Here is a 26,846-nt window from a genome sequence, read left to right on the forward strand (position 1 = left end):
ATTCCACCCCCTTGCTCAGGAGACCGCTTCTGCTGGGTTCATTTTAGTCTCGCAGGGCATAACACAGAGCAGTCTACTAAGGCATGCAATAACATACATGTTGGGGGATGCGGCGGGCCCGTAGACCCTTTGACAGAAGAGATAGAGATTGCAGTGTAGCCGTAAGAAGGCCGCGAGTTGCGTCATATAAGGGCAAAGTAACAAAAAGGAGAAAGAAGAAGATCGCTTCAGAGAAGAAGGAGAGTCAGGCTGTGAGGAAGCCAGATTTTGAGCAATGCGAACAGGATTTCAATAACCAATCGTATTGTAGCTACGAGCGCGTGTGCTATGTAACCTAACCAATTGAAAGCGTAGAAAGAACACGTGAACGGAGTGTCAACAAAAGATTAGATATATAAGAAAGCCAAGTTTGTAATAAAGAGAGAGCTTAACTTAACTTTTCAAGGAGAGTCTTGTCGTTTGTCCGTCCCGACTGAAACGACAATTGGTGACCCCGACGTGATACTGAGGAAGAAGACGACTGGAAATAGTCGTGGGGACGGAGCCCAGTGAAGCTGAAGACAGCGGGCAGAGCTGTTGACGGATCCGGATCATATTTCAGAAGACACCTGTAGTAGGTGAGCCACTGGGGACATGGGAGAGAAGTTAACTAAGGAAGAGCAGACTGTACTCTCCACATGGACGCTGCTGTTAAAGCGGCAGGGCGTAATCCTCCCTGAAGTGACCTTGCGAAAAATGCTATTGTGGGGAAAGGAAGAGGGAGTAGAAGTAACGTCGGTTACGGCATTTAGTGTAACGCAATGGACAAACCTAGGGCAGACATTATTTGAGGAAGCTACGCTAATGCGTAGAAAGAACACATGAACAAAAGATTAGATATATAAGAAAGCCAAGTTTGTAATAAAGAGAGAGCTTAACTTAACTCTTCAAGGAGAGTCTTGTCGTTTGTCCGTCCCGACTGATTCACCCAAGAGTACTCAGGGAGCTGGCGAGAGAGCTCACCACGCCTCTCTCCATCATTTATCAACAATCCTGGTCAACAGGGCAGGTACCAGATGACTGGAGAGTGACTAATGTGACGCCCATCTACAAGAAGGGTCGGAAGGAGGATCCGGGGAACTACGGGCCTGTGAGCCTGACGTCGGTACCAGGGAAGATCATGGAGAGGATCATCTTGAGTGAGCTCTCACGGCAAGTGCAGGGCAGCCACGGAATCAGGGCCAGCCAGCATGGGTTTAGGAAAGGGAGGTCCTGCTTAACAACCTGATCTCTCTCTATGACCATGTGAGCCGCCTGCTGGATGCGGGGAAGGCTGTGGACGTTGTCTCTCTGGACTTTGGTAAGGCCTTTGACACCGTCCCCCACAGCATTCTCCTGGAGAAGCTGGCGAATCGTGGCATAGACAAGTGTACTTTTTGCTGGGTTAAAAACTGGCTGGATGGCCGTGCCCAGAGAGTTGTGATTGGTGGGGTGAAATCCTCTTGGCAGCCGGTCACCAGTGGTGTCCCTCAGGGCTCAGTTTTGGGGCCAGTTTTGTTTAATATCTTTATCAATGATCTGGATGAGCGGATTGTGTGCACCTTCAGTAAGTTTGCAGACGACACCAAACTAGGTGGGAGTGTTGATTGGCTTGAGGGAAGGAAGGCTCTACAGAGGGCCCTGGACAGGCTGGCTGGCTGGCTGGATGGATACACTACTACTGGACTGCACCTTCAGTCCAGTCGTGCTCATGAACTAGCACGGCCACTCTCGAGTCTTTGGTCGCGTTCGGTGAGAAACCAAAAGGACAAGCTACTTCAAAAAGTGCAGTTTATTTAAGCAACAGATAGATAGGTTCTTAGGGCAGCCGGTGATAAATACACTGTCTGCAAAGCACGTGCAAATGAAAGTATTGTTACATCTACAAAACGCGGGACAAAGTTCTAACGATACAGCCTGGCTATACATGTAGAAAAGAGAGTCTCTAGAGAAATTTCTAAGTTTCCCGAGGAAGCCCTCGGTATAATCTAAGTCTTACCCAAAGGCGTCCCTATGGGGGGGAAGAGAGGCTCAGCCCGTCGCCTGCTCCCAGAAGTCAGTGATGGAATTCTTTGCGATGGTGTCTTCCCTGGGTATCCCCCCTCTCTCGGGCTATTTTTCTACTATTTGTTATCTTCGAGGTGGAGTTTGAGTGACTTTAGTCATACATACTTTTATCATGAGTGGTGTAAATTTTTCTCGCTTCACAATTAAAGGTCTAGTTTACGAGAAGCTCAGGGCGCAGGCTCAAGAAGGAGCAGTTGCACCTTGCAGGCGGGTAGCCTTCAGGGTGGAGATGTGTTTTGGTATTATAATGACATTCTAATGAGCAAAGTTCGCACAAAGGACAGCATTTCATCAAAATTTGACAAAATGTTGGCTCCGAGTATGGAGCAGGCAGCTAATTGGCAGCTTATCTGTTTCCTGGTATCATCCCATTCCCGTATCCGCTATACATCCTAAGGTAAAGCCGCAGAATAATTGCATCCCGTCCCGTACCTCATGTAGCTTATCAGGGAACCACAGGTGTTGTATTCTTCATGCCAGCTGCGGCTGTTTTCTCCCTCAGAAGCCTCTTGATTTTCTACTTTTCCTTCCTGTGTGAACAATGCTGTACTTTTGTGTTTTTAGCCAATGTAGTATTTATTCCACAGGGGGGCAGCGAGGTCTGTCCCTGTCCCCCTCCCCCACCCTCTGCCCTCGGCAGGACAAGGTGAACCAGGTCCTCACCTCCTACCTGTGGGTCCGTCAGGCCTGGCTGGACGCCCACCTCGCCTGGGACAAGGACGCTTACGGTGGCATTGACAGCATCCGCATCCCCAGCAGCTACGTCTGGCGGCCGCACATCATCATCCTCTACAACGAGTGGGTGCTGCTCACCCTCCCCCACCCCCCGGCTGCTCCCGGAGCTGGGGGGGCTGAGGCTGGGGCTGGGGGTGTTGCCAACGGGGAGCAGGGGGGGTCCTGGTGTGGGGGATGTGGGGAGACGGTCACCTCGACTGGGTGAGAAGGCGGCGGCAGGAGGTGCTGGCATCAGCCTGGTGTGCCACCCACCTGGCAGCTGGGATGTGCCACCACGGGGGTGACCAGGGGCAGCGAGCCCCCTCTTCCTGGGGGTGACGTGGGGAGGGGACACGGGGTTGGGGACCAGTGCTCGGCCCCGGCCCCGCAGACCCTTGCCCCACGTGGGGCTCGGGGCCATCCTGGCCCCACAGCGATCCCTCCCCCAGCACCGACGACGGCTTTGGCGGCTCGGTGGAGACCAACGTGGTGCTGCGCTCCGACGGGCACATCACATGGGACTCGCCCGCCATCACCAAGAGCTCCTGCAAGGTGGATGTCTCCTACTTGCCCTTTGACGGGCAGCGGTGCCGCCTCACCTTCGGCTCCTGGACCTACAACGGGAACCAGATCGACCTCCGCAACCGGCTGGGCACCGGGGACCTGACGGACTTCGTGGAGAACGTGGAGTGGGAGGTGCTGGGCATGCCGGCTGTAATAAATAGAATCATGTTTGTTAATCAAATCAGGCTTTCTTAAAGGCTGGTGAAAACTTACACTGTTTCGACTCTTCACATACTTAAATCCCAGGCATCCGGTGTGCTGTCTGGTGCACTTTGATACCTCAAGGCCTAAATCACAGGCATCTGGTGTGTTTTAACACTTCAAAGGGAAGAGCTAAGTTGTGAGATAAGCTGAAAAGAGTCTCCCCAAGGACACTGATAAAGATGAGGAGCCTTCAGCCCCACCACCATCAGGAGGCGGGACAAGACCGACCCCCTAGCAACACGTCGCTCAGACACAGAATATACCAGGATTGACACATATACGGGAACCAGAAGAGTATATAATCAACTACTTTCGGGAAGTGGCTGTGCGCCGTTGGCGGAGCAAAGACTCCCCGGCCGCCCAGCGCTGTTTTGCTTGCTGCCGCTTGCTTAATAAACTAATTTGATTAATTGGACTGGTTCCTGTCAATTATTGGGCCACAATCTATAACAAATTTGGTGCCGTGACTCGGATAGAGGCAATTTGGCTGTAAACCTCACAGGGGGGCGCCCCGCTGAGTAAGCGGCCCCTGTTGGGGGTTTTTACACCCAAAACCTCTACCGACGAACTCGAAATTCGGCAGCAAGCAAATAAAAGCCGGCAACCCCGTAAACTTTGTGCACGAAGACCCGAACGAAGACTCAGGAGTGAGTAAGTATAGGCCGGTGATCCGTTCGGTTGGGGTTGGGTATCCTGGAGTGTGCCTGTGTGAGACGTCCACTTGAGGACGAAGCAAGTGCGGACCCCTTAGTAGTGTGGTTCCCATCTCCCGCGAGGGACTGGGCCACGAACAGGGGGAAAAGATTGTGTGCGTGTGTGAAGGCACTCCGGAAGATGGGACAGAAGAAAAGCAAGCCTTCTGATCCCATGGGTGGGTCGGTGCCTAAGGTTAGGTTACCCCAGATACCGCCAGACAGTTCGTTAGGATTAATGATTAAATATTGGGATGATTACCCTTCTAGGCAGGGTAAGGATAAAGCAAAAATGATACGTTATTGTATGGAAGTTTGGGGTGGGAAACAAATTAGAAGTGACCACCTGTATTGGCCCGTTTTTGGGTCCTTTGAAGATTGGATATGCCAGGCTTTACATACTTATGTTAATTCTAAGGAACCCTTTAGCCTGGAGGAGAGTGAATATGCACACTTGTGGATAAGGTCAGAGACTAGAGTAAATCTATATCACTTGAGAGAGAAGAAACAGGGGGGTAGGAAAAAAACCAATTTGTAGCTAAATCATGGACGGACATTAGAAAGAAGCTGGAGAAAGTGGAGGATTGGCAGGATAGGGGTTTGGATGAATTGTTAAGGGAAGCCCAGAAAGTGTATGTCCGCAGGGAGGAGGAAATACATAAGAAACAAGCCAGAATGTTGGTAGCTGCAGTCAGAGAAGGGCAAAGGACGTCAACCCCTGGAAAAGGGTTTGAAGCTCGCCAGATAAGACAGGAGACCCGAAAACCTTTAAGAGGGAGAGAATGGGGAACTGTGGTTTGTTTTTATTGTGGAGGAAAAGGGCATGTTAAAAAGGACTGCAGAAAGAGAATGATGGATGAGAAAATGTTCAAAGACTAGGGGTGTCAGGGGCTCTATTTGCTGGGAACCCGAGGAAAAAAAAACAAAAAAAACAAAAAAAAAAAACACGAGAGCCCTTGATAAAACTAAAAGTGGGTCCCCAGCAACAAGAAATTGAGTTCCTAGTGGACTCGGGAGCAGAAAGATCTACCGTTCAAAAATTGCCCCAAGGATGTAAAATATCCTCGGCGACTACACAGGTTATTGGAGCAAAAGGAGAACCTTTTGGAATACCCGTAATAAAGGATGTGTTTTTTGAAACCCATTCTAAGGTAGGGGTGGGGTCCCTGCTACTCATGCCTGAAGCAGACTATAATTTATTGGGCCGAGATTTGATGATTGAATTAGGAATTGGCTTAGAAGTAAAAAATGAAACACTAAAAAAAATTAAACTGTGTCCCTTACGAGTAATAGATGAAGAGAAAATAAATCCTGAAGTCTGGTACACCCCGGAAACAGTAGGTAAGTTAGATATTGAACCCTTTTCAGTAACAATAAGGAACCCAGAAATACCAGTCAGAATAAAACAATACCCCCTTCCTAGAGAAGGGAGGCTAGGTTTGAAACCTGAGATCCAAAGATTACTTGAAAAGGGGTTGCTAGAACCCTGTATGTCTCCTTTTAATACTCCCATCCTGCCTGTAAAAAAAAAAAAAAACAAAAAAAAAAAAACAAAAAAAAAAAGCCGGATGGAAAATATAGGTTAGTACATGACTTATGAGAAATTAACCAGAGAACAATAGCTAGATTCCCGGTGGTGGCGAATCCACACACCCTCCTGAGTCAAATAGGGCCCGATAATCAATGGTATAGTGTAATAGATCTGAAGGATGCATTCTGGGCATGCCCTCTCAAAGAAGATTGCCGAGATTACTTTGCTTTTGAATGGGAAGACCCAGATAACCATCGGAAACAATTACGGCGGACGGTATTGCCCCAAGGGTTTACCGAATCTCCGAACTTGTTCGGACAAGCCTTAGAACAAATCCTGAAGGGGTATGAGTTAAGTGAAGGAGTCACACTGGTCCAATCTGTGGATGATTTGCTCCTAGCTGGTGATAGCGAAGAAAAAGTGAGGCAGGAAAGTATTAAGTTACTAAATTTTTTGAGTTTACAAGGATTGAAGGTATCAAAATCAAAACTACAATTTGTTGAGAAAGAAGTAAAATATCTGGGACACAGACTAAGCAAGGGAACTAAGAAATTAGACCCCGAAAGGGTGAATGGCATATTGTCATTACCGGCTCCTAGAACTAAAAGACAGGTTAGGCAATTATTAGGTCTCTTTGGCTATTGCAGGCAATGGATTGAGAACTATAGCAAAAAGGTGAAGTTCCTCTATACCAAATTAACTAAGGATGGATTATTGAAATGGTCGGAGGATGATGATAAACAATTAGAAACACTAAAAACTGATTTAGTAAATGCCCCAGTTTTGAGCCTGCCAGATGTAAAGAAACCATTTTATCTATTTATCAATGTTGATGAAGGGACCGCATTTGGGGTATTAGCACAAGAATGGGCAGGAAGAAAGAAACCTGTGGGATACTTATCTAAACTCCTGGACCCTGTAAGTAGGGGTTGGCCTACCTGCCTTCAAGTGGTAGTAGCCGCAGCCCTTTTGGTAGAGGAAGCCCATAAAATTACCTTTGGAGGAGAATTGAGGGTATTATCACCTCACAACATCAGGGGAATTTTGCAACAAAAAGCTGACAAATGGATAACAGATGCCCCGGCTCCTAAAATATAAAGGCATCCTAATTTCCTCTCCCAAACTGGAACTCGAGGTAACAAGCGTGCAGAATCCAGCACAGTTTTTGTATGGGGAGCCGAGTGACAAAATAAATCATGATTGTCTTTACAACATTGAGGAGCAAACAAAAATCAGACCAGATTTAGATGAGGAAGAACTTGGAGAAGGAGAAAAGCTATTTGTAGATGGATCATCCCGGGTAGTTGAAGGAAAGAGAAAATCAGCATTTGCAATCATTGATGGGAAAACATTTAGTGTAATAGAATCAGGACCTCTGAGTCCTAGTTGGTCTGCACAGGCTTGTGAACTATATGCTGTATTAAGAGCCTTGCAACTTTTAAAAGGTAAAATTGGAACCATATATACGGATTCAAAATATGCCTTTGGCGTAGTGCATACTTTTGGAAAAATTTGGGAAGAAAGGGGTTTAATAAATTCTCAAGGAAAAGGATTAATACACCAGGAATTAATAATCCAGGTCTTACAAGCATTACGAGGACCAGCGGGAATAGCCGTAGTACATTTAAAAGGACACCAAAAAGGATTAAGCCCATTAGTCAGAGGAAACAATCTTGCTGATCAAGAAGCAAAAAGAGCGGCATTAATGGTGATCCAGACTAAAAGAACTCGGGAGGACTGTATAACTTGTGGAAAGGAATCAGACGAATTCCCATGTTATGAGTGTTGGAAGGATTTTGGAATCGATGCAGTCCCTGAAGACTACCCCTGCTGCCGAGAAGATGATACCCCTCGTGGCTCAAAGCAACCGAGTTGACGAGCGAGGCAGAGGAGTACAAAGCTGTGGAGAACAGAACCCAAAGAGTGGGACTGTACAAAGACACTGGGAGGACTGCCTCAGTGTTAACCAAGGGAATCGCACGAAATGCCCCGGGAGGAGTGATAGCACTGAAAAGGACTGGGTAATTGGAGTGAGTGTTCAAACTAAACTTATTAGCCGGCCGGGTTTCCACCCTTCTCGCCACACTCTAATTTTAATTTTACTAAATCTTGTAGGTGTCTTATTGTTTGCACAGCAAGGGGGGTTGTGTGTTGCTCTGGATGAGGAATGCTGCGTATATGCAGATCACACTGGAGTAGTTAGAGACACCATGACAAAACTACGAGAAGGATTAGAAAAAAGAAAGAAAGAAAGAGAAGCACAGCAAAGTTGGTATGAATCCTGGTTCAATTATTCCCCATGGATGACTACGCTATTGTCTACCATTGCGGGACCTATGCTACTATTAATTTTGGGATTAACATTTGGCCCTTGTATATTGAACAGAGTAATTGAAATTGTAAAGGGCAGACTGGAAGCTGCCCATTTAATGCTTCTCAGGGCTAAATACGAGTCATTAGATCAGGAACCAGCAATAGAAGAAACATTAGCTTTAAGTCACGCTGAACTCCAAAGATTTGATGAACAAAATGGTAAATAAAAAAAAAAAAAAAAAAGGGGGGGGGGATTGTAATAAACAGAATAATGTTTGTTAATCAAATCAGGCTTTCTTAAAGGCTGGTGAAAACTTACACTGTTTCGACTCTTCACATACTTAAATCGCAGGCATCCAGCGTGCTATCTGGTGCACTTTGACACCTCAAGGCCTAAATCACAGGCATCCGGTGTGCTGTCTGGGGCACTTTGATACCTCAAGGCCTAAATCACAGGCATCTGGTGTGTTTTAACACTTCAAAGGGAAGAGCTAAGTTGTGAGATAAGCTGAAAAGAGTCTCCCCAAGGACACTGATAAAGATGAGGAGCCTTCAGCCCCACCACCATCAGGAGGCGGGACAAGACCGACCCCCTAGCAACACGTCGCTCAGACACAGAATATACCAGGATTGACACATATACGGGAACCAGAAGAGTATATAATCAACTACTTTCGGGAAGTGGCTGTGCGCCGTTGGCGGAGCAAAGACTCCCCGGCCGCCCAGCGCTGTTTTGCTTGCTGCCGCTTGCTTAATAAACTAATTTGATTAATTGGACTGGTTCCTGTCAATTATTGGGCCACAATCTATAACACCGGCCACGAGGAACGTCATCACCTATGGCTGCTGCTCTGAGCCCTACCCTGATGTCACCTACACGCTGCTCCTCCGCCGCCGCGCCTCCTTCTACATAGAATCATAGAATCGCTGAGGTTGGAAGGGACCTTTAAGATCATCAAGTCCAACCTTTAACCTACCCTGACAAAAGCCACTTCTAAACATGTCCCTAAGTGCCCCATCTACCCTTTTTTTTAAACACCTCCTGGGATGGTGAATCCACCACCTCCCTGGGCAGCCTATTCCAATGTTTAATAACCCTTTCAGTGAAAAAATGTTTCCTAATATCCAATCTAAACCTCCCCTGACATAACTTGAACCCGTTTCCTCTCACCCTATCACTTGTCACCAGGGAGAAGAGGTCAGCCCCCATCTCTCTCCAACCTCCTTTCAGGGAGTTGCAGAGAGCGAGAAGGTCTCCCCTCAGCCTCCTCTTCTCCAGGCTAAACAACCCCAGCTCCCTCAGTCGTTCTTCATAAGGTTTGTCCTCCAGACCCCTCACCAGCTTTGTAGCCCTTCTCTGGACACGCTCCAACACCTCAATGTCCCTCTTGTAGCGAGGGGCCCAAAACTGAACGCAGTACTCGAGGTGGGGCCTCACCAGTGCCGAGTACAGGGGGATGATCACTTCCCTAGTCCGGCTCACCACGCTATTCCTGATACAGGCTAGGACGCTGTTGGCCTTCTTGGCCACCTGGGCACACTGCTGGCTCCTATTCAACCGGCTGTCAACCAACACCCCCAGGTCCTTTTTTGACGGGCTGCTTTCGAGCCACTCTGCCCCAATCCTGTAGCGCTGCATGGGGTTGTTGTGACCCAAGTGCAGGACCCGGCACTTGGCCTTGTTGAACCTCATACCATTGGTCTCAGCCCATCGGTCCAGCCTGTCCACATCCCTCTGCAGAGCCAACCTCCCCTCAAGCAGATCAACACGCCCGCCCAGCTTAGTGTCATCTGCAAACTTACGGAGGGTGCGTTCGATCCCCTCATCCAGATCATTGATAAAGATATTAAAGAGAACCGGCCCCAGCACCGAGCCCTGGGGGACACCACTTGTGACCGGACACCAACTGGATTTAACTCCATTTACCACCACTCTCTGGGCACGGCCATCCAGCCAGTTTTTTACCCAGCGAAGAGTACACCTGTCCAGGCCATGAGCAGCCAGTTTCTCCAGGAGAATGCTGTGGGAAACGGTGTCAAAAGCTTTGCAAAAATCCAAGTAGATAACATCCACAGCTTTTCCCTCATCCACTAAGTGGGTCACCTTATCGTAGAAGGATCTTAGGTTTGATAGGCATGACCTGCCCTTCACAAACCCATGCTGACTGGGCCTGATCACCCTGTTCTCCTGCATGTGCCGTGTAATGGCACTGAGGAGGATCTGTTCCATGACCTTCCCAGGCACCGAGGTCAGACTGACTGGCCTGTAGTTCCCCGGATCCTCCTTCCGACCCTTCTTGTGGATGGGTGTCACATTTGCTAACCTCCAGTCAGCTGGGACCTCCCCGGTTGTCCAGGACTGCTCATAAATGATGCAAAGTGGCCTGGCGAGCACTTCCGCCAGCTCTTTCAATACCCTTGGGTGGATCCCATCCGGCCCCATAGATTTGTGCAGCTCCAGGTGCTGAAGCAGGTCCCTCACCGTTTCCCTTTGGATTACAGGGGCTTCATTCTGCTCCCCATCCCTGTCTTCTAGCTCAGGGGTCTGGGTACTCAGGGAACAACTGGTCCTACTGCTGAAGACTGAGGCAAAGACTGCATTAAGTACCTCAGCCTTTTCCTCATCCTTGGTCACTATGTTCACATCTTCAGCCTGCTCCTGCCCTGCATCATGGTCTCCTTCCTGGCACCCCTTGGCTTCTACCTGCCGGCCGACTCCGGGGAGAAGGTCTCACTGGGGGTGACAGTGCTGCTGGCCCTCACCGTCTTCCAGCTGCTGGTGGCGGAGAGCATGCAGCCCTCGGAGAGCGTCCCGCTCATCGGTGAGCCTTGATGGCACCCAGGACCCTCCCATGGGACCAGGGCGTCTGCACCGGGGTGGTGGGCACCCCCCCATGCCAGGGGGGGTTTCGATGGGGGGAGGTGGGCACAGGTCTCTCCCCACCCCGCTGCGGCATCACCACCCATTACCCACGCAGGGAAGTACTACATCGCCACCATGACCATGATCACGGCCTCCACCGCGCTGACCATCTTCATCATGAACGTCCACCACTGCGGCCCGGGGCCCCGGCCCGTGCCCCCCTGGGCCAGGTGGCTCATCCTCCACCACATGGCCCAGCTCTGCTGTGTCTACGAGGTGGGCGAGAGCTGCAAGAGCCCCCAGCGGGTGCTGGGCAGGCGGGCGGGCAGGGAGAACACTGGGGGGCCGGGGGAGAGCCCCATGGAGGGGGAGGTGGGTGCCGAGGCAGGGGGCTGTCCCCGGGACCGCTGCCTGTGCCACCATGATGGCCTGCTGAGGAACGTGGGCTACGTCGCCAGCTGCTTCTGGCATCACCAAGCCTCCCAGCGCCGGACCGGCGAGTGGAAGAAGGTGGCCAAGGTGATGGACCGCTTCTTCATGTGGGTCTTCTTCCTCATGGTCGTCCTCATGAGTGTGCTGGTCCTGGGCAATGCTGCCTGATGGCCCCGTGGACTCACTGCCCCCAGGGGCAGTGGTGGCCACGGGTGCCCCATGAGGGTGGCTCGTCCTGAGCCCCCCTTGGCCCTTCATGGACCTGCAGGGTGGAAGATCCACCAGCGCCAGGGAAGAGGAGCCTGAGAGCGGGAACCTGACTCGGCCGGGGCTGCCCCAGCTGCAGGGTTGAGGGGTCACGGCCCCCCGAGCAGTTGTCTGGGTGGTGACGTAGAGAAATATAGATGTAGAATCATAGAATCACAGAATGGTTTGGGTGGGAAGGGACCTTAAAGATCATCTCATTCCACCCCCCTGCCCTGGGCAGGGACACCTCCCACCAACCCAGCTTGCTCCAAGCCCCGGCCAACCTGGCCTTGAACCCCTCCAGGGATGGGGCAGCCACAGCTTCTCTGGGCAACCTGGGCCAGGGGCTCACCGCCCTCACAGCCAAGAATTTCTGCCTCAGATCTCAGCTCAATCTCCCCTCTTGCATTGGAAACCCCTTCCCCCTCGTCCCATGGCTCCCCTCCCTCATCCAGAGTCCCTCCCCAGCTTTCCTGGAGCCCCTTGAGGGACTGGAAGGGGCTCCAAGGTCTCCACGGACCTTTCTTTCTCCAGCCTGAACGCCCCCAACTCTCTCAGCCTGTCCTCACAGCAGAGGGCCTCCAGCCCTCCCAGCATCTCCGGGGCCTCCTCTGGACCACATATATATATTTATATATATATATAAAGAGACACCTTCCGCTCCTCCTGTGTCCCCACCGGTGCCTGCCACCCTGCCTGGCCAGGGGCCGGGTCTGCTGCAGCCCCCCGAGATGCCACTCCAGTGTCCGGCAGCCCTGCTGAGGGTCCCAGGGGAGTAGGGCAGCCCCCACCCCGTCCCCTCCGGGTGCTGGCTGGGGCCAGGATGGTGCCCAGGAGGGACGGAGGGGTCTGGCCCTCGATGCCTTTGGTGACAGAGTGCGGGGCTCGTGGAGCTCTGGGGCTGCTGCCCACCCAGGGCAGGGCAGGTCAGTGCTGGGGTCCATCATAGCACCCATGGCGGGTGTGGGGCAGCACTTGGGTGCCGCGGGTGGCTGGCAGGGTCCCGCAGCAGCTGCAGGGCTCTCGCCGGGTTGGAGTGGGGGAATTTGAAGGGGAAGCTGCCGTTGGAGCCGCACAAGGGGAAGCCGCCACGTTCAGGGGCGGGTGCAGGTTGTTGCGCGGGTAGGGGACGGTGGGTGAGGGGTGCGCCCCTGCTGTGTGAGCGAACCGCACTTGGGTGCAGGCAGATGCTCAGCCAAACCCAAGTTAATGCTCTTGCGTGAGGCCGTCAGCGAGAGCTCAGCACCAAAACCAAAAACCAGCCCTGTTTCGGCTGGAGATCGGGCTGGTAAGTGGCTGAAACAGCCTGAACGCAGCAGAAAACCCGACTACGACTCAACCCCTCGATGCTCTAAACACCCGCAGCCATCGGGTCTGTGGAGCTCCCCCTGCCCAGGTGGGGACTGTCCCCTGGAGCAGGGACCCCTCTCAAGGTTACCCCTCGAGGCTGAGAGACACCGTACCTGGCACCAACGGGTTGGTATGTGACATTTTTTGCATACCTGTGACATTAAAGGTACATACGGGAAGCCGACGTCATGACCTTTGTATCCCACCCAAACCCTGCGTGCCGTAAATAGCGGAGCATTTCCTGCTGATCCATCCGGGCTTACGGAATATCTCACCCCCCTGCATTTACTGATCCGTCCTCAATAAAATAACGACTCCATCAGCTCTGGCTGACTGACCTCTGGCTCTTCTCCTGCGACAGCGACGGCGGCTGGTCTGCGCTCACCCTGCCCGACAGCCTGTGCCGGGGGGGGGCTGGGCCCCTCGTCCCCATCCCTGCCCCACACCCCACGGACTGGCTGTCGGAGGCCTCGGGGCTCATGCCATCTTGTCACCGGTGGAGGGGACTGATCAGCTGGTGGGGAGGGGGACGGTGGCCAAACCCGGGGGGACACCCGTGGGTGATGGGGGAACCTGGGGATGAGAGCCGGAGGCGCTGGGGCAGCCGGAACAGGGTGCGGGGGACACGGAGTGCCCTCGGGCTGGCTGGGATGGCGCACAGACGCTGGCAGCAGGGATGGCCGTAGCGAGGGGAGTGCGGGGGGGCAGCAGCACCGCCCCCGGCTGAGTGCAGGGACCCGGCTGGGGGGACATGGCGAGGGGAAGGAGCCGCTGTCCCCGCGGGGAGCCCCGGGGTGAGGAGGGAGCCCGGCCAGGGCAGCCCCAGCGGCCGAGGAGGAAGGCAAAGGGGCCAGGCAGCATGGAAAGCGCAGGGCAGCGGGGACGGGTGTCCCACCGAGACCCCAGCCCTGCGCCAACTCCGCTCAGGGGTGTAAGAAAGGCAGGTGTTGCTTTTGCAGAGGAGAAAAGCCGTTTCCATCAGAGGTGACACGATAAGGGAATGACTGAGACAAAGAGGCTCCAGCAAAGGCTTGTAGAACATCTCTTATCACACAGACAAAAGGACAAAGTGATTCCTACTGGATTAGCATCTGGAAGGGTAGTCATACATTTAACCAGGGCTAATGACTTTAAGCAATTTTTTTGTTACCAAAAAGGAAGGAAATAAACTAGTCAGATAATCTCTTTAGGTGTAGCATGAAGAGAAGCAAACAGCGGCAGGACATGCGGGAAGAATTTTAGGCGCCTCGCACAGACCGTGAACCCTGGAGTACCCAACCAACGGGAAAGAGGGGAGGGAAAAATTGGGCCGGGATTAGGAAATAAAAAGGTGTGGTGTTTCAAGAACGGAAAGTGTGCCTACTTGCTAGGTCACCCGCTCTTGCAAGAGCGTGAATGAAAATGTGCCTCCCAGAGGATTCTGCCTGAGCCTATTTCATTCGGACCGGAACTTATTTCTCACAATTTGGGGGCTCGTCCGGGAGCAGAAGTCATCTTCTTGGGAGTCCGTGTTGCCGAAGGACGGGAAGACGCGTCCCGTTGTTTTCAACGGTCTCGTGGATCGTCGCAGGGATTCCGGGAGGAATCGACTAAGATCTCGAGACCCAGTTGTACAGCAGACTCTGTGAACCACAGGGGGAAAAGGGATAGGTGCAGTCGGCACAGAGAGTACGACCAGGCAACTCCGTGCACGGACCAAGGTAAGAAAAATCGGACCGTTAAAGTATTGCCTTGGTGGTCGGGACATTCTAAGAGACTTGTGTGTGAGTGACTGAGACGTACTGCGGTACGAAGCGAGTGTGGAGTCGGGGTCCGCGGTTCTGTAGTCCCGCGAGGGGCGCAGCCGGAGAAGGACGAAGCGAAAGGAAGGGGTGTAAGAAAAGTCTCTGTTCAGAATGGGAAATAAGGATTCTAGGCCTAGGGATGAAGAAGGGGATACTAAGAAAGACCCCGGGAACATTGCCCCAGACAGTCCTTTAGGGGAGAATGCTGAGGTTTCGGAATGATTCTTCTTGTACAAGGGATAAAGATAAAAAGAAAATGATTTGTTTTGTTCGGACCGCATCCCGGAGGAGCCGGGGGCGGACGGGGGGGCCGTGGACATCCTGGGAAGGGTCTCAGGGGTGTCCTAGGGGTCCTGTGTCTGTCTTAGAGGATCCCAGAGGTGTCCCAGGTGGGACACGTTTGCATTTGCATTTGAATTTGTTTGGACCAAAGAACCCATAAGACCTCCTAGTGTATTTTGGTCCAAATTTGGATCTGATGAAGACTGGGTCTGTCAGACTTTAAACATGTATGTGAATAATAAGGACTAATAAGGAAGTTGAAGAAGGTGAATATGCTTTTTGCTGGGTCAAGGTGAATAGATTCAGGAACGCCCAAATCCATTTTATATGTTCGCAGCCCAGACCGTCGGTGATGTTTCAATCGACAAAGAAATTGAATCCCCAAAGTGGGACCCCTTAGGCTGTTACTTGGGGGCGAGGGAGAGGGGTGAATAACAGGGGACGAGGACTGCCCCGACCGCTCCTACCAGCAGCTCGAGGTTCACCGGTAGGGTGTTATCATTGTGGGATTTACAGAATCCCCTAATTTGCTTGGCAAGTGTTAGAACAAGTGCTTGAACAATCCAGCCCTCCATCGGGAGTAGCCCTGCTTCAGTATGTGGATGATTATTGGTATCTGGGGAGGAAGAAGGCAGGGTAAAAGAAGCCACGAATGAGTTACTGAACTTTTTGGGACAGTAAGGTTTGAGGGTCTCAAAAAAAAAAAATAAAAAAAATTGCAATAGGTGGAAACAGAAGTGAAGTACTTGGGACATGTAGTCAGTGAAGGGAGTCGAAAAAATAAATCCTATAAATCCTGAGAGGATCAAAGGAATAGTAGACTTACCTCTGCCAAAGACCAAGAGGGAACTGAGAAAATTTTGGGGGCTGACTGGGTACTGTAGACTGTGGATAGAGGAGTATGCTCAAAAGACTAAAGGACTATATTCCAAACTGTTAGCTGAAGATCCGAATGTATTGGTTTGGACAGAAGAAGAGGAGGATTTAGTGTAAGATTGAAAACAGAGCCTAATCAGAGCTCCAGTTTTAGCCTTATCTTCTTTGAAGAAATCTTTTCAACTATTTGTAACTGTAGACAAAGGGGCTGCGTTAGGAACTCAAGAGTGGGGGGGGATAAGCGGCAGCCAGTGGCCTGTTCATCTAAACTCTCAGATCTGGTCTCCTGAGGGTGGCCAGGGGAATGATAGAAGTTAGCACCCCTCACCAAGTAAAAATCATTTTAGCCCAAACCACGGGAAAACGGCTAACCAATTCAAGAATACTGAAGTATGAAGGAATTTTAATTGAAAAGGATGATTTGATTTTAACTACCCGCCCTTGCCTTAACCCAGTGAGCTTTTTGTGAAAAAAATAGAGGCAAAGGATGAAGAACTTACACACGAATGCATAGATGTAATTGAGTACCAGACTAGGACACGATCTGACTTAAGGGAAGAACCCCTATCTGGGGGTCTTCATTTGTTCGTAGACGGTCCTTCAAGAGGGATAGAAGGAGAGAGGTGTAATGGCTATGCGGTGGTGCATGGAGTGAGTCGACTGTGGAATGTGGATAATGAGGTGAAGTCTCTGTGCTCAAAGAGCAATTAAGACTGGCTTTGCTATCTCTTGTGCAACCCAGGGGAGTGAAGGCTTGTCTGGCTATCACAGGCTACATAAATGACGGGGTAGTCTTGGGGAGCCAGGACAGCCCTGCTTTTCATCAGCAGAGACAGTAAAATCAAGAGACCTCGTGTAGCTCTTTGTTTCCTTGAGAGGCTGCCATGTCTGGTAATTGACCTTTGCCTCCTTACCTGTGAAATGCATATTAAAGTTGACGCCCCTGTATATGCTAATGAAGCTTTTAGAGATCATGCTAAACATATATGACTACAGCACTCGTCTCTCCACCCCAATCATACTACACGTCACCTAGGGGAGGGAAACCTTGTAAGTCTGGGGATAAAAGGATGGAGAAAATGACTGTTAAATTGGGAGAGAAGAAACTTGATACGTGACGGACCAGTCGACGGGCTGTGTTCTCTCCCTCCGCCCCAGGCAGGGACGCCTTTCTGGGTAAGCGCTGCGCCTTTCACCCTCTGGTGAATGTTACCCCGGGTTGCTGTACTATCATTATTTTTGCTAGCAATGTTAACCTGAAGTAATTAGCGCTATTGTAGTTAGTGAATTTATCAATGGCAATCTCAAGTCTGTTCTGTCGCTCTCAATAAAACAACTAATTTCGATTATTTGTGAATCTGATTCAGTGAAAGTCCTGTGGTGGGACTCTGATAGTAAATCAGTGAAAGTCCGGGACTCTGACAGACAAATATGGAAACTACAGCCCTTTTTACGCGACACCAACAAGTAAAAGCATCTGAAAAATTACCTAGTGCACGGTCCGCTCAAATATGTGAGATGTATACCTTAAACCAGGCACTTAAATTAACTGGAGAAAGGAGAAGGAACAATATACACAGAGTCTCGCTATGCCTTTGGGGTAGTGCATACCTTTGGTAAAATTTGGGAAGAACGAGGACTAATAAACAGCAAAGGGAAAGAACTTTTACACAAAGAACTTACACAGCAGGTGTTAGCTAATATATTAATACCAAGTGAAATAGCAGCTTTACATGTTAAAGGTCACCAGAGAGACAATTCATTACCGCAAGGGGAAACAGATTAGCGGACAAGGTGGCAAAAGAGGCAGCCTTGGGGCAGGAGAAGCAATGACAGAAGCAGGGGCAGTGGAGAAAGGTGGTAAATGGATTCTGCCTGACGGAAGGGAAATGGTCAACAAACAATGAGAGAAACAGTGACAGTGTTACAACAGGGAAGCCATTGGGGAACGCATGCAACGTGCGAATAGTTTTGTGGAAGTACAGGTGCTTTGGCATATACACAGTAGCCAAACAAATTTGTGAGGGATGTGCTATTTGTAAGAAAGTAAACAAGAAAGCCTTGAGAAAGCAATCTTTGGGAGGAGGAGAGCCCGGCTTGAGACCATTCCAAAGTATACAGGTAGACTTCAGTGAACTACCACCAACAGGCAGGCGAAAAGATCTTTTAGTCCTAGTGGACCGTCTTACTGGATGGGTGGAAGCCTACCCCTTGGTGTCAGCTACTGCAGCAGGGGTAATTAAGATAATACTCGAACAGATTATTCCCAGATACGGGTTAGTGGAGAATAGAAACTCAGATCGCGGCAGTCATTTTATCTAAAATCCTTCAAGGAATTCTGGAAAGTTTAGGGATGGTGTGGGAATTTCATATCCCCTAGCATCCCCCGTCATCAGGAAAAGTTGAGGATGAACCAGACCATTAAGAGACAATTCAGTAAGAGACAATTGTCGAAATTACCACGGACTAAATGTTTACCCATAGCATTGTTGAGGATCCAGGCTTCTAGAAAAGATACAGGTCTCTCGCCCTATGAGACGCTTTTTGGACTACCTTATATGGGTAACAGAGAAGACTTGCCCACTTTTGAAACTAAAGATATGTTTCTTAAGAACCGTATACTGGGGTTGTCGTCTTCTTTCTCTCTCCTCAGAAATAAAGGATTTCTTGCTCAAACTCCGCCGTTGGAATTTGTCGTCCATCCGTATAAACCAGGGGACTGGGTACTAGTCAAATCCTGGACGGAGAGTAAGCTACAACCGGAGTGGGAAGGACCATTCCAAGTCCTCCTCACTACTGAAACCGCAGTAAGGACAGCAGAAAAAGGATGGGCTCACTACACTCAGCAAAAAGGAGCAGTTGAACCCCCGCCAACAGATCCGGTAGAACGGTGGACTGTACATTCTACTGACAGCCCACTGCGAGTAACCCTAAAGAGACAATAAGCCGTGGGTTGGGGCGGGATGATCCAGTTGGGAGACATAAATCTGTGCATGCCATGAATTTTAAGAAGCGTTTTGCGATGATACTGGTCATAGGGGCGGTGTTGAGCTTCCCACTAGGAAGCTGGAGTGTACACCTAGATCACCTACGAAGTGCACACCCAGATTACCCGGTTAGGCTTATCATAAATATCACTAAAGGAGATACCCCACAGACTGTACGCTTTGATGCCTGTCAAGTACTGAAGTGTGGGAAGCTAGAGGCCCAAAGACGGTTGAGTGGTGAAAACAGTTACCTGTTCCCAGAAATTTGGAGGGTCGCAGAGGGATATCAGGAGGCTGCACCTTGTGATCGATGGAGTGAAGCGTGGTGGACCACCCAAATTGGAGGGTGGGCCATTGATGACAAGTGGTTCAAATCTTCTTATTATTACCCTCTCAAAAAGAAAATACATTTTTACAAAGGATCACCTTCCCCAGAGCGTGGCCTTTTTGAATGGACTCCTCGGTTGATAACTATAACCCAGAGGGACGATACAGCTAACCTGAGGTATGGAATAGGAGCAGATGTGTCTGGAAGAGAGCCAAGGGGAAGATTTAGAATAGACCTACTGGAAAATAGCAGTTAAGCAGAAGGGACAGCTATGACTACTAAAACTCCCAGTAATACAACAGTGGGAACCACTGAATGATCCAGCTTTGGTAACGGTTGCTGAGATTACAGATCTTAGACAAACATTTGAGATTGAGACAGGGTACGGTGAGACGAATGCTTGGGTAGAATGGGTAAAATATACTGTTAATAGTTTGAACCAAAGCAATTGCTCTGCTTGTGCCTCAGGAAGGCCCACAGCACAGATTGTCCCTTTTCCCTTAGGGTGGACGAAAGATTCCCTAGGGATGTGGTGTATGATAGCATTATACCAAGAAAGGACGGCCTGGGGAAACGAGGCTTGTCATTCACTTTCCTTACTGTTTCCTGCCTTGGAATCTAGAGATGTTAAAGTGCCACCAGCATTTTCCACAGCAATTGGTAACCATCCAGCGTGCCTCTCACGGCAGGGTGTGAATGCTACCAAACCTGGGGGGGGATTTACCCTGTGCACTGAAACTCTGAATGGGACCAAGGATGTAAAAGGAAACTACTCAGCGATACGAGTGCCTTGGGTGGATCTCTGGCGGTATTGTGGAGGGAAGACCTTGCGATCTGTGTTGCCGGCTAACTGGAAAGGTACATGTGGAATGGTACAATTGGCAATACCATTCACCCTAGCATTTGAAAAAGGAACAGGAACCCTGAGCTCAGGCAGTAGAGTAGAAAGAAGTGTGGGTGTATCCTTTGATGAACGGATATATATAGATCCCATTGGAGTCCCTAGAGGAGTCCCAGATGAACACAAAGCAAGGAATCAGACAGGAGCAGGATTCGAGTCTGTCTTTTTCTGGTGGATAACTATAAGCAAAAATGTAGATTGGATAAATTATATGTACTATAACCGACAGAGGTTTATTAATTATACCAGAGATGCTTTGAAAGGAATAGCTGAACGATTGGATGCAACCAGCGGATGGCATGGGAAAATAGGATTGCCCCGGACGTGATCTTAGCAGAGAAGGGAGGTGTGTGTGTAATGTTAGGGAACCGGTGCTGCACCTTCATCCCCAACAATACAGCTCCAGATGGTGCTATAACTAAAGCCCTTCAAGGGCTCACCAGTCTAGCTGATGAGTTAGCTGAGAACTCTGGAATAGACACCTCACTGACAAGTTGGCTGGATTCCCGGTTTGGGAAACGGAAAGGTATGGTGGTATCAATATTGACTTCTCTTATAACGGTAGCGGGAATGTTAGCGGCTGTCGGACGCTGTATCATTCCCTGTGTGCGAGGATTAGTTCAACGATTAATTGAAACTGCCCTCACGAAACGAATGGAAGTAGACCCTCCCCCATACCCTGGGAAAATGCTTCATCTAGAAGACAATAAAAACTGTCGAGAAGAAGAAGAATGTAACATCACGCTGTCGGCTCCAGAGGCCTCATATGGAACCATGCCCTGGAAATGCAAAAGACAATAAGATTATGAGAAAGGAAAGGGGGAAATTGTAAGAAAGGCAGGTGTTGCTTTTGCAGAGGAGAAAAGCCGTTTCCATCAGAGGTGACACGGTAAGGGAATGACTGAGACAAAGAGGCTCCAGCAAAGGCTTGTAGAACATCTCTTATCACACAGACAAAAGGACAAAGTGATTCCTACTGGATTAGCGTCTGGAAGGGTAGTCATACATTTAACCAGGGCTAATGACATGGAGCAATTTTTTTGTTACCAAAAAGGAAGGAAATAAACTAGTCAGATAATCTCTTTAGGTGTAGCATGAAGAGAAGCAAACAGCGGCAGGACATGCGGGAAGAATTTTAGGCGCCTCGCACAGACCGTGAACCCTGGAGTACCCAACCAACGGGAAAGAGGGGAGGGAAAAATTGGGCCGGGATTAGGAAATAAAAAGGTGTGGTGTTTCAAGAACGGAAAGTGTGCCTACTTGCTAGGTCACCCGCTCTTGCAAGAGCGTGAATGAAAATGTGCCTCCCAGAGGATTCTGCCTGAGCCTATTTCATTCGGACCGGAACTTATTTCTCACAGGGGGGTCCCAGCAGGGCCCCCAGGCACAGCCAGGTCCCGGCAGCGGCAGGGGGGTCCCCAGCCCCATCTCAGCCCCCGTCCGGCGGGGACGGGCTCAGCCACAGCTGGGGAGAGAGGGCGGGGGCTGCGGGGGCCACCAGGCAGTGCCGGGGGGGGGCGGCTCCCAGGTCTCTCCCGGCTCCCTTCGAGGCAGCATCACCCAGGCGGGTTGTGCTGAGGCCGGCACAAGCCCGGGCAGCGGCGGGGAAGCGCAGCTCGCCCGCGGGCACCCGCAGCTCGGCCGCAGCTGGCGCGAGGGCGGGGGGCGAGGCGGGGGCGGGGCCTGCAGCCGCCGCGGCCAGACCCCACCCCCGTCAAAGGCGGCCCCGGGGAGGGCGGCGAGCGGGAGCGGGAGCGGGAGCGGGGCGAGCAGCCAGGGCGCGGGAGGTCACGCGAGAGTTGAGCTCGCGCGGGATTTCGCGCGGGAGTTGAGCTCGCGCGGGACGCCGAGGCAGGGCGAGGCGGGGGAGCTCAGCCATGGCCTGTGCCCGAAAGGCGCAGCCTCCCGCGTGTTGCGCACTTTCCAGAGGAGACGCGGCCACGCAGACAGAGCCCCCCTGGACGCCTGCAGCCCCCCCGGGCTGCGTCTGCAGGGAGCGCCTTCACCTCTCCCGGGTAGCGGAGGGTAGAAGGGATGCCGGGTGCGTGAGGTGCGAGCAGGCGGCTGATCCGCTCGGCCTGGCGGCAGAGGTCAAAGAGGGAGCAGAAAGGCTGCGGAGCGTCAGGGAGAGGGCAGAGCAGCAGAGAGTTGGGGTTGTTCAGCCTGGAGAAGAGAAGGCTGCGGGGAGACCTTATTAATGTTTACAAGTATCTGAAGGGTGGGCTGAAGGAGGATGGAGGCAGACTCTTTTCAGTGGCTGCCAGTAAGAGGACGAGGGGTAACGGGCACAAGCTGGAACAGAGGAAGTTCCGATCAAACATGAGGAAAAACTTCTTCACGGTGAGGGTGAGAGCGCACTGGAAGAGGCTGCCCAGGGAGGTTGTGGAGTCTCCTTCTCTGGAGACTTTCAAGACGTGCCTGGCTGCAGTCTTGAGTAGTGTGCTGTGGGCAATGCTGCTTTAGCAGGGGAGTTGGATAGATGATCTCTAGAGGTCCCTTCCAACTCTGAAATTCTGTGATTCGATGAAACGTTCAGCCTGGAGAAGAGAAGAGAAGGCTCCGCGGAGACCTTGGAGCCCCTTCCAGTCCCTCAAGGGGCTCCAGGAAAGCTGGGGAGGGACTCTGGATGAGGGAGGGGAGCCATGGGACGAGGGGGAAGGGTTTTCCACTGCAAGAGGGGAGACTGAGCTGAGATCTCAGGCAGAAATTCTTGGCTGTGAGGGCGGTGAGCCCCTGGCCCAGGTTGCCGAGAGAAGCTGTGGCTGCCCCATCCCTGGAGGGGTTCAAGGCCAGGTTGGCCGGGGCTTGGAGCAAGCTGGGCTGGTGGGAGGTGTCCCTGCCCAGGGCAGGGGGTGGCACTGGGTGGGCTTTAAGGTCCCTTCCCACCCAAACCATTCCCTGAAGGGGTGGGACCCTTCTCCCTCTCCTTTTCTCCCTCTCCTTTTCTCCCTCTCCTTTTCTCCCTCTCCTTTTCTCCCTCTCCTTTTCTCCCTCTCCTTTTCTCCCTCTCCTGCTCGTTATGGTTTGAGAAACCCACCACAATTTATTGTCCTTTAGACAACTACTCTCTCACCCGATGACCCCTCCCCAACCGGGAAGGGGAATTGGGGAAAAACAAGGACCCAGGAGGACACTGGGGAGCTACATCGCGGTTCTGTGGTGGTGACTCAGAGCTCTGCAGCCACACTGGAGTCCGTGCCATGGGCGCTGTGATGCCTTGTCTCCCCTGGGCCCTCTCATCCTGATCATGACAGGGCTCAGCATATTCTCATCTCTGCTGCAGAGCAAGCGGCTTCAGGTAGGTGACTGTTGGACCACACTGTGCTGCACCACACTGTGCTGCGGCGAGGGATGGCGTGGAGTGGTGTGGGTGGCTGTGGTGTGGGACTGGTTGGGGCTCCCGTCTCACCCAGCTCTGGGGACCTTGCAGAAGTGAAGAAGAAGCGTCAGACAAGGAAGACAAGAGCCCAGCCGGAGAAGCAGAGCGGTGAGTGGCCCCAGCACCGAGCACCCTGCAAATGTCCTACACCCCACGGCAGCCCTGAGCCGGGGCTGTGCCGGCAGCTGCTGGCCGCTCACTCTGTCTCCTCCCTCCGCAGCTTCTCAGCCAGTGGATGGAGGAGTGGAGAAATCCCGGCCCAAGCAGGAGAAGCGGTGAGTGTGGGGGAGACCCCAGATGCTGCCCCAGACCCTCACCCCGTGCCCTGCCCCTGCCTGCGCTGGGCAGCCCTGCCCACCGGCCAAGGAGGGGTGCTGCCCGCGGGTCCCGCTGGGCTCCGGGGTGCAGCGGGGTCTCTTTCTCCTCCTCTGCAGGGCGAGTGCGGAGGACTCAAGAAGGAAGCCCCTCTCCCCATGGGCCCCGCTGGCCACCATGGACTGCAAGACAGATGGAGGCTCCTCTTCCTTCAGCTCCCTCTACTCCTTCCCGGAGGCCTGTCCTGGTGGGATGGCGGAGCTGGCAGCAGTCAACTGCTCAGGACCCCGCCATCCCCCCAGGGCTGTCAAGGGGAGGGTGCAGGAGCCAGGGCCAGCCCTGTGCCAGGAGCCCCCACTGGAACTGCCAACAAGGACCACGCAAGAGCTCTACTTGAGCTCTTGCGCATTTTCAGGTCGTGGGGGGAGAGGCAGCAGCGCGGCGAGCCCATGGCCAGACTGCCATGGCCAGACAGTCCATGGCCAGAGCTGGCTGCCGGCCGCGCTGCATCTGCATCAGAAATTTCCCCTAATGGCTGGGAGGTGTGGGGCTGGGAACCCCCTGGGGTGCCCCACTTCTGATCCAATAAAAAAGTCAATATTTTCTCTATCCCTGTGACTGTCAGCAGATCAGTTTTGTCCCTTGACAGGAGCAGAGAATCAGTTTTGTGTAATGACAACAGTATGTGCTACAGTAATGCCGACTCTCCTGTGGAGATGGGGGGGCCCTTGCCCCTTGTGCATTACACCCCACCCGAAGAGAGAGACAATGTCTGTTATTTCGTTTACTATCTTTATCAGATCATGTATTGTTATGTGTAACAATAATGCACCCTCAGTGAGTTTGCAGATGACACCAAGCTAGGAGGGAGTGTCGATCTGCTTGAGGGAAGGAAGGCTCTCCAGAGGGCCCTGGACAGGCTGGAGGGATGGGCCAAGGCCAATTGGATGAGGTTTAATAAGGCCAAGGGCCGGGTCCTGCATTTCGGTCACAACAACCCCAAGCAACGCCAGGGGCTTGGGGAAGAGTGGCTGGAAAGCTGCCCCGCAGAAAAGGACCTGGGGGTGCTGGTGGCCGGCCAGCTTAACATGAGCCAGTCCTCCCCCAAATGAGCTGGGATCACTGGAAACCTGCTCAGCTCTCTCCAACCCCCCCCAAAGCAGCACAGCCCTCCCCAAAATGAGCTGGGACCGCTGGCATCCAGCTCGACCCTGCCCAGCCCCCCCAGACCAGCGCAACCCCCCAAAGGCAGCCCAGCCCTCGGGACCCTTGCAGAGGCCGCCAGGCTGGGGCCCAGGGGGCGGGTCGGGGGTGTCGCATGGAAAGGGGCAAAGCGGTTTTGGCAGAAAAGGAACCCCCTTGTGTTCTAACACTCCTCACCGAGGTGGGAGGCCAGGTGCGGCTGGGTTTAAATCCTGAGGGATGCCCAATTCAGCACTATCAGCCCAATGGCGTTTAATGTGTATTAAAGTGTTACGATTTGGATACACTACTAGTGGACTGCACCTTCCGTCTAGTCGTGCTCATGAACTAGCACGGCCACTCTCGAGTCTTTGGTCGCGTTCGGTGAGAAACCAAAAGGACGAGCTACTTCAAAAAGTGCAGTTTATTTAAGCAACAGATAGATAGGTTCTTAGGGCAGCCGGTGATAAATACACTGTCTGCAAAGCACGTGCAAATGAAAGTATTGTTACATCTACAAAACGCGGGACAAAGTTCTAACGATACAGCCTGGCTATACATGTAGAAAAGAGAGTCTCTAGAGAAATTTCTGAGTTTCCCGAGGAAGCCCTCGGTATAATCTAAGTCTTACCCAAAGGCGTCCCTGTGGGGGGGAAGAGAGGCTCAGCCCGTCGCCTGCTCCCAGAAGTCAGTGATGGAATTCTTTGCGATGGTGTCTTCCCTGGGTATCCCCCCTCTCTCGGGCTGTTTTTCTACTATTTGTTATCTTCGAGGTGGAGTTTGAGTGACTTTAGTCGTACATACTTTTATCATGAGTGGTGTAAATTTTTCTCGCTTCACAATTAAAGGTCTAGTTTAGGAGAAGCTCAGGGCGCAGGCTCAAGAAGGAGCGGTCGCACCTTGCAGGCGGGTAGCCTTCGGGGTGGAGGTGTGTTTTGGTATTATAATGACATTCTAACGAGCAAAGTTCGCACAAAGGACAGCATTTCATCAAAATTTGGCAAAATGTTGGCTCCGAGTATGGAGCGGGCAGCTAATTGGCAGCTTATCTGTTTCCTGGTATCATCCCATTCCCGTATCCGCTATACATCCTAAGGTAAAGCCGCGGAATAATTGCATCCCGTCCCGTACCTCATGTAGCTTATCAGGGAACCACAGGTGTTGTATTCTTCATGCCAGCTGCGGCTGTTTTCTCCCTCAGAAGCCTCTTGATTTTCTACTTTTCCTTCCTGTGTGAACAATGCTGTACTTTTGTGGTTTTAGCCAATGTAGTATTTATTCCACAGGGGGGCAGCGAGGTCTGTCCCTGTCCCCGTCCCCGTCCCCCACCCTCTGCCCTCGGCAGGAGGAGAGGGACCAGGTCCTCACCTCCTACCTGTGGGTCCGTCAGGCCTGGCTGGACGCCCACCTCGCCTGGGACAAGGACGCTTACGGCGGCATCGACAGCATCCGCATCCCCAGCAGCTACGTCTGGCGGCCGCACATCATCATCCTCTACAACGAGTGGGTGCTGCTCACCCTCCCCCACCCCTCGGCTGCTCCCGGAGCTGGGGGGGCTGAGGCTGGGGCTGGGGGTGTTGCCAACGGGGAGCAGGGGGGTCCTGGTGTGGGGGATGTGGGGAGACGGTCACCTCGACTGGGTGAGAAGGCGGCGGCAGGAGGTGCTGGCATCAGCCTGGTGTGCCACCCACCTGGCAGCTGGGATGTGCCACCACGGGGGTGACCAGGGGCAGTGAGCCCCCTCTTCCTGGGGGTGATGTGGGGAGGGGACACGGGGTTGGGGACCAGTGCTCGGCCCCGGCCCCGCAGACCCTTGCC

At 52.1% G+C, this 26,846-nt stretch overlaps 2 protein-coding genes across 2 annotated transcripts in view; both read left to right on the forward strand.

Moving 5' to 3' along the window:
- LOC128901263 (neuronal acetylcholine receptor subunit alpha-10-like) overlaps positions 1-11,566 on the forward strand; it is a 28,156-nt gene extending 16,590 nt beyond the window's left edge. Inside the window, exons 2-6 of the mRNA XM_054183134.1 lie at positions 2,732-2,883; positions 3,249-3,507; positions 8,918-9,013; positions 10,748-10,925; positions 11,082-11,566. Of these exons, the coding sequence (XP_054039109.1) occupies positions 2,732-2,883; positions 3,249-3,507; positions 8,918-9,013; positions 10,748-10,925; positions 11,082-11,566 (1,170 nt within the window). The remainder of the gene's footprint in view (positions 1-2,731; positions 2,884-3,248; positions 3,508-8,917; positions 9,014-10,747; positions 10,926-11,081) is intronic.
- A 1,616-nt stretch (positions 11,567-13,182) lies between these two features.
- The window catches only part of LOC128901301 (neuronal acetylcholine receptor subunit alpha-10-like), a 48,546-nt gene continuing 34,882 nt past the window's right edge, over positions 13,183-26,846 (forward strand). The window contains exon 1 of the mRNA XM_054183205.1: positions 13,183-13,191. Coding sequence (XP_054039180.1) covers positions 13,183-13,191 — 9 coding nt within the window. The remainder of the gene's footprint in view (positions 13,192-26,846) is intronic.

This window comes from Rissa tridactyla, chromosome 1 (genome assembly GCF_028500815.1).
Source record: "Rissa tridactyla isolate bRisTri1 chromosome 1, bRisTri1.patW.cur.20221130, whole genome shotgun sequence".
Taxonomy (NCBI): Eukaryota; Metazoa; Chordata; class Aves; order Charadriiformes; family Laridae; genus Rissa; species Rissa tridactyla.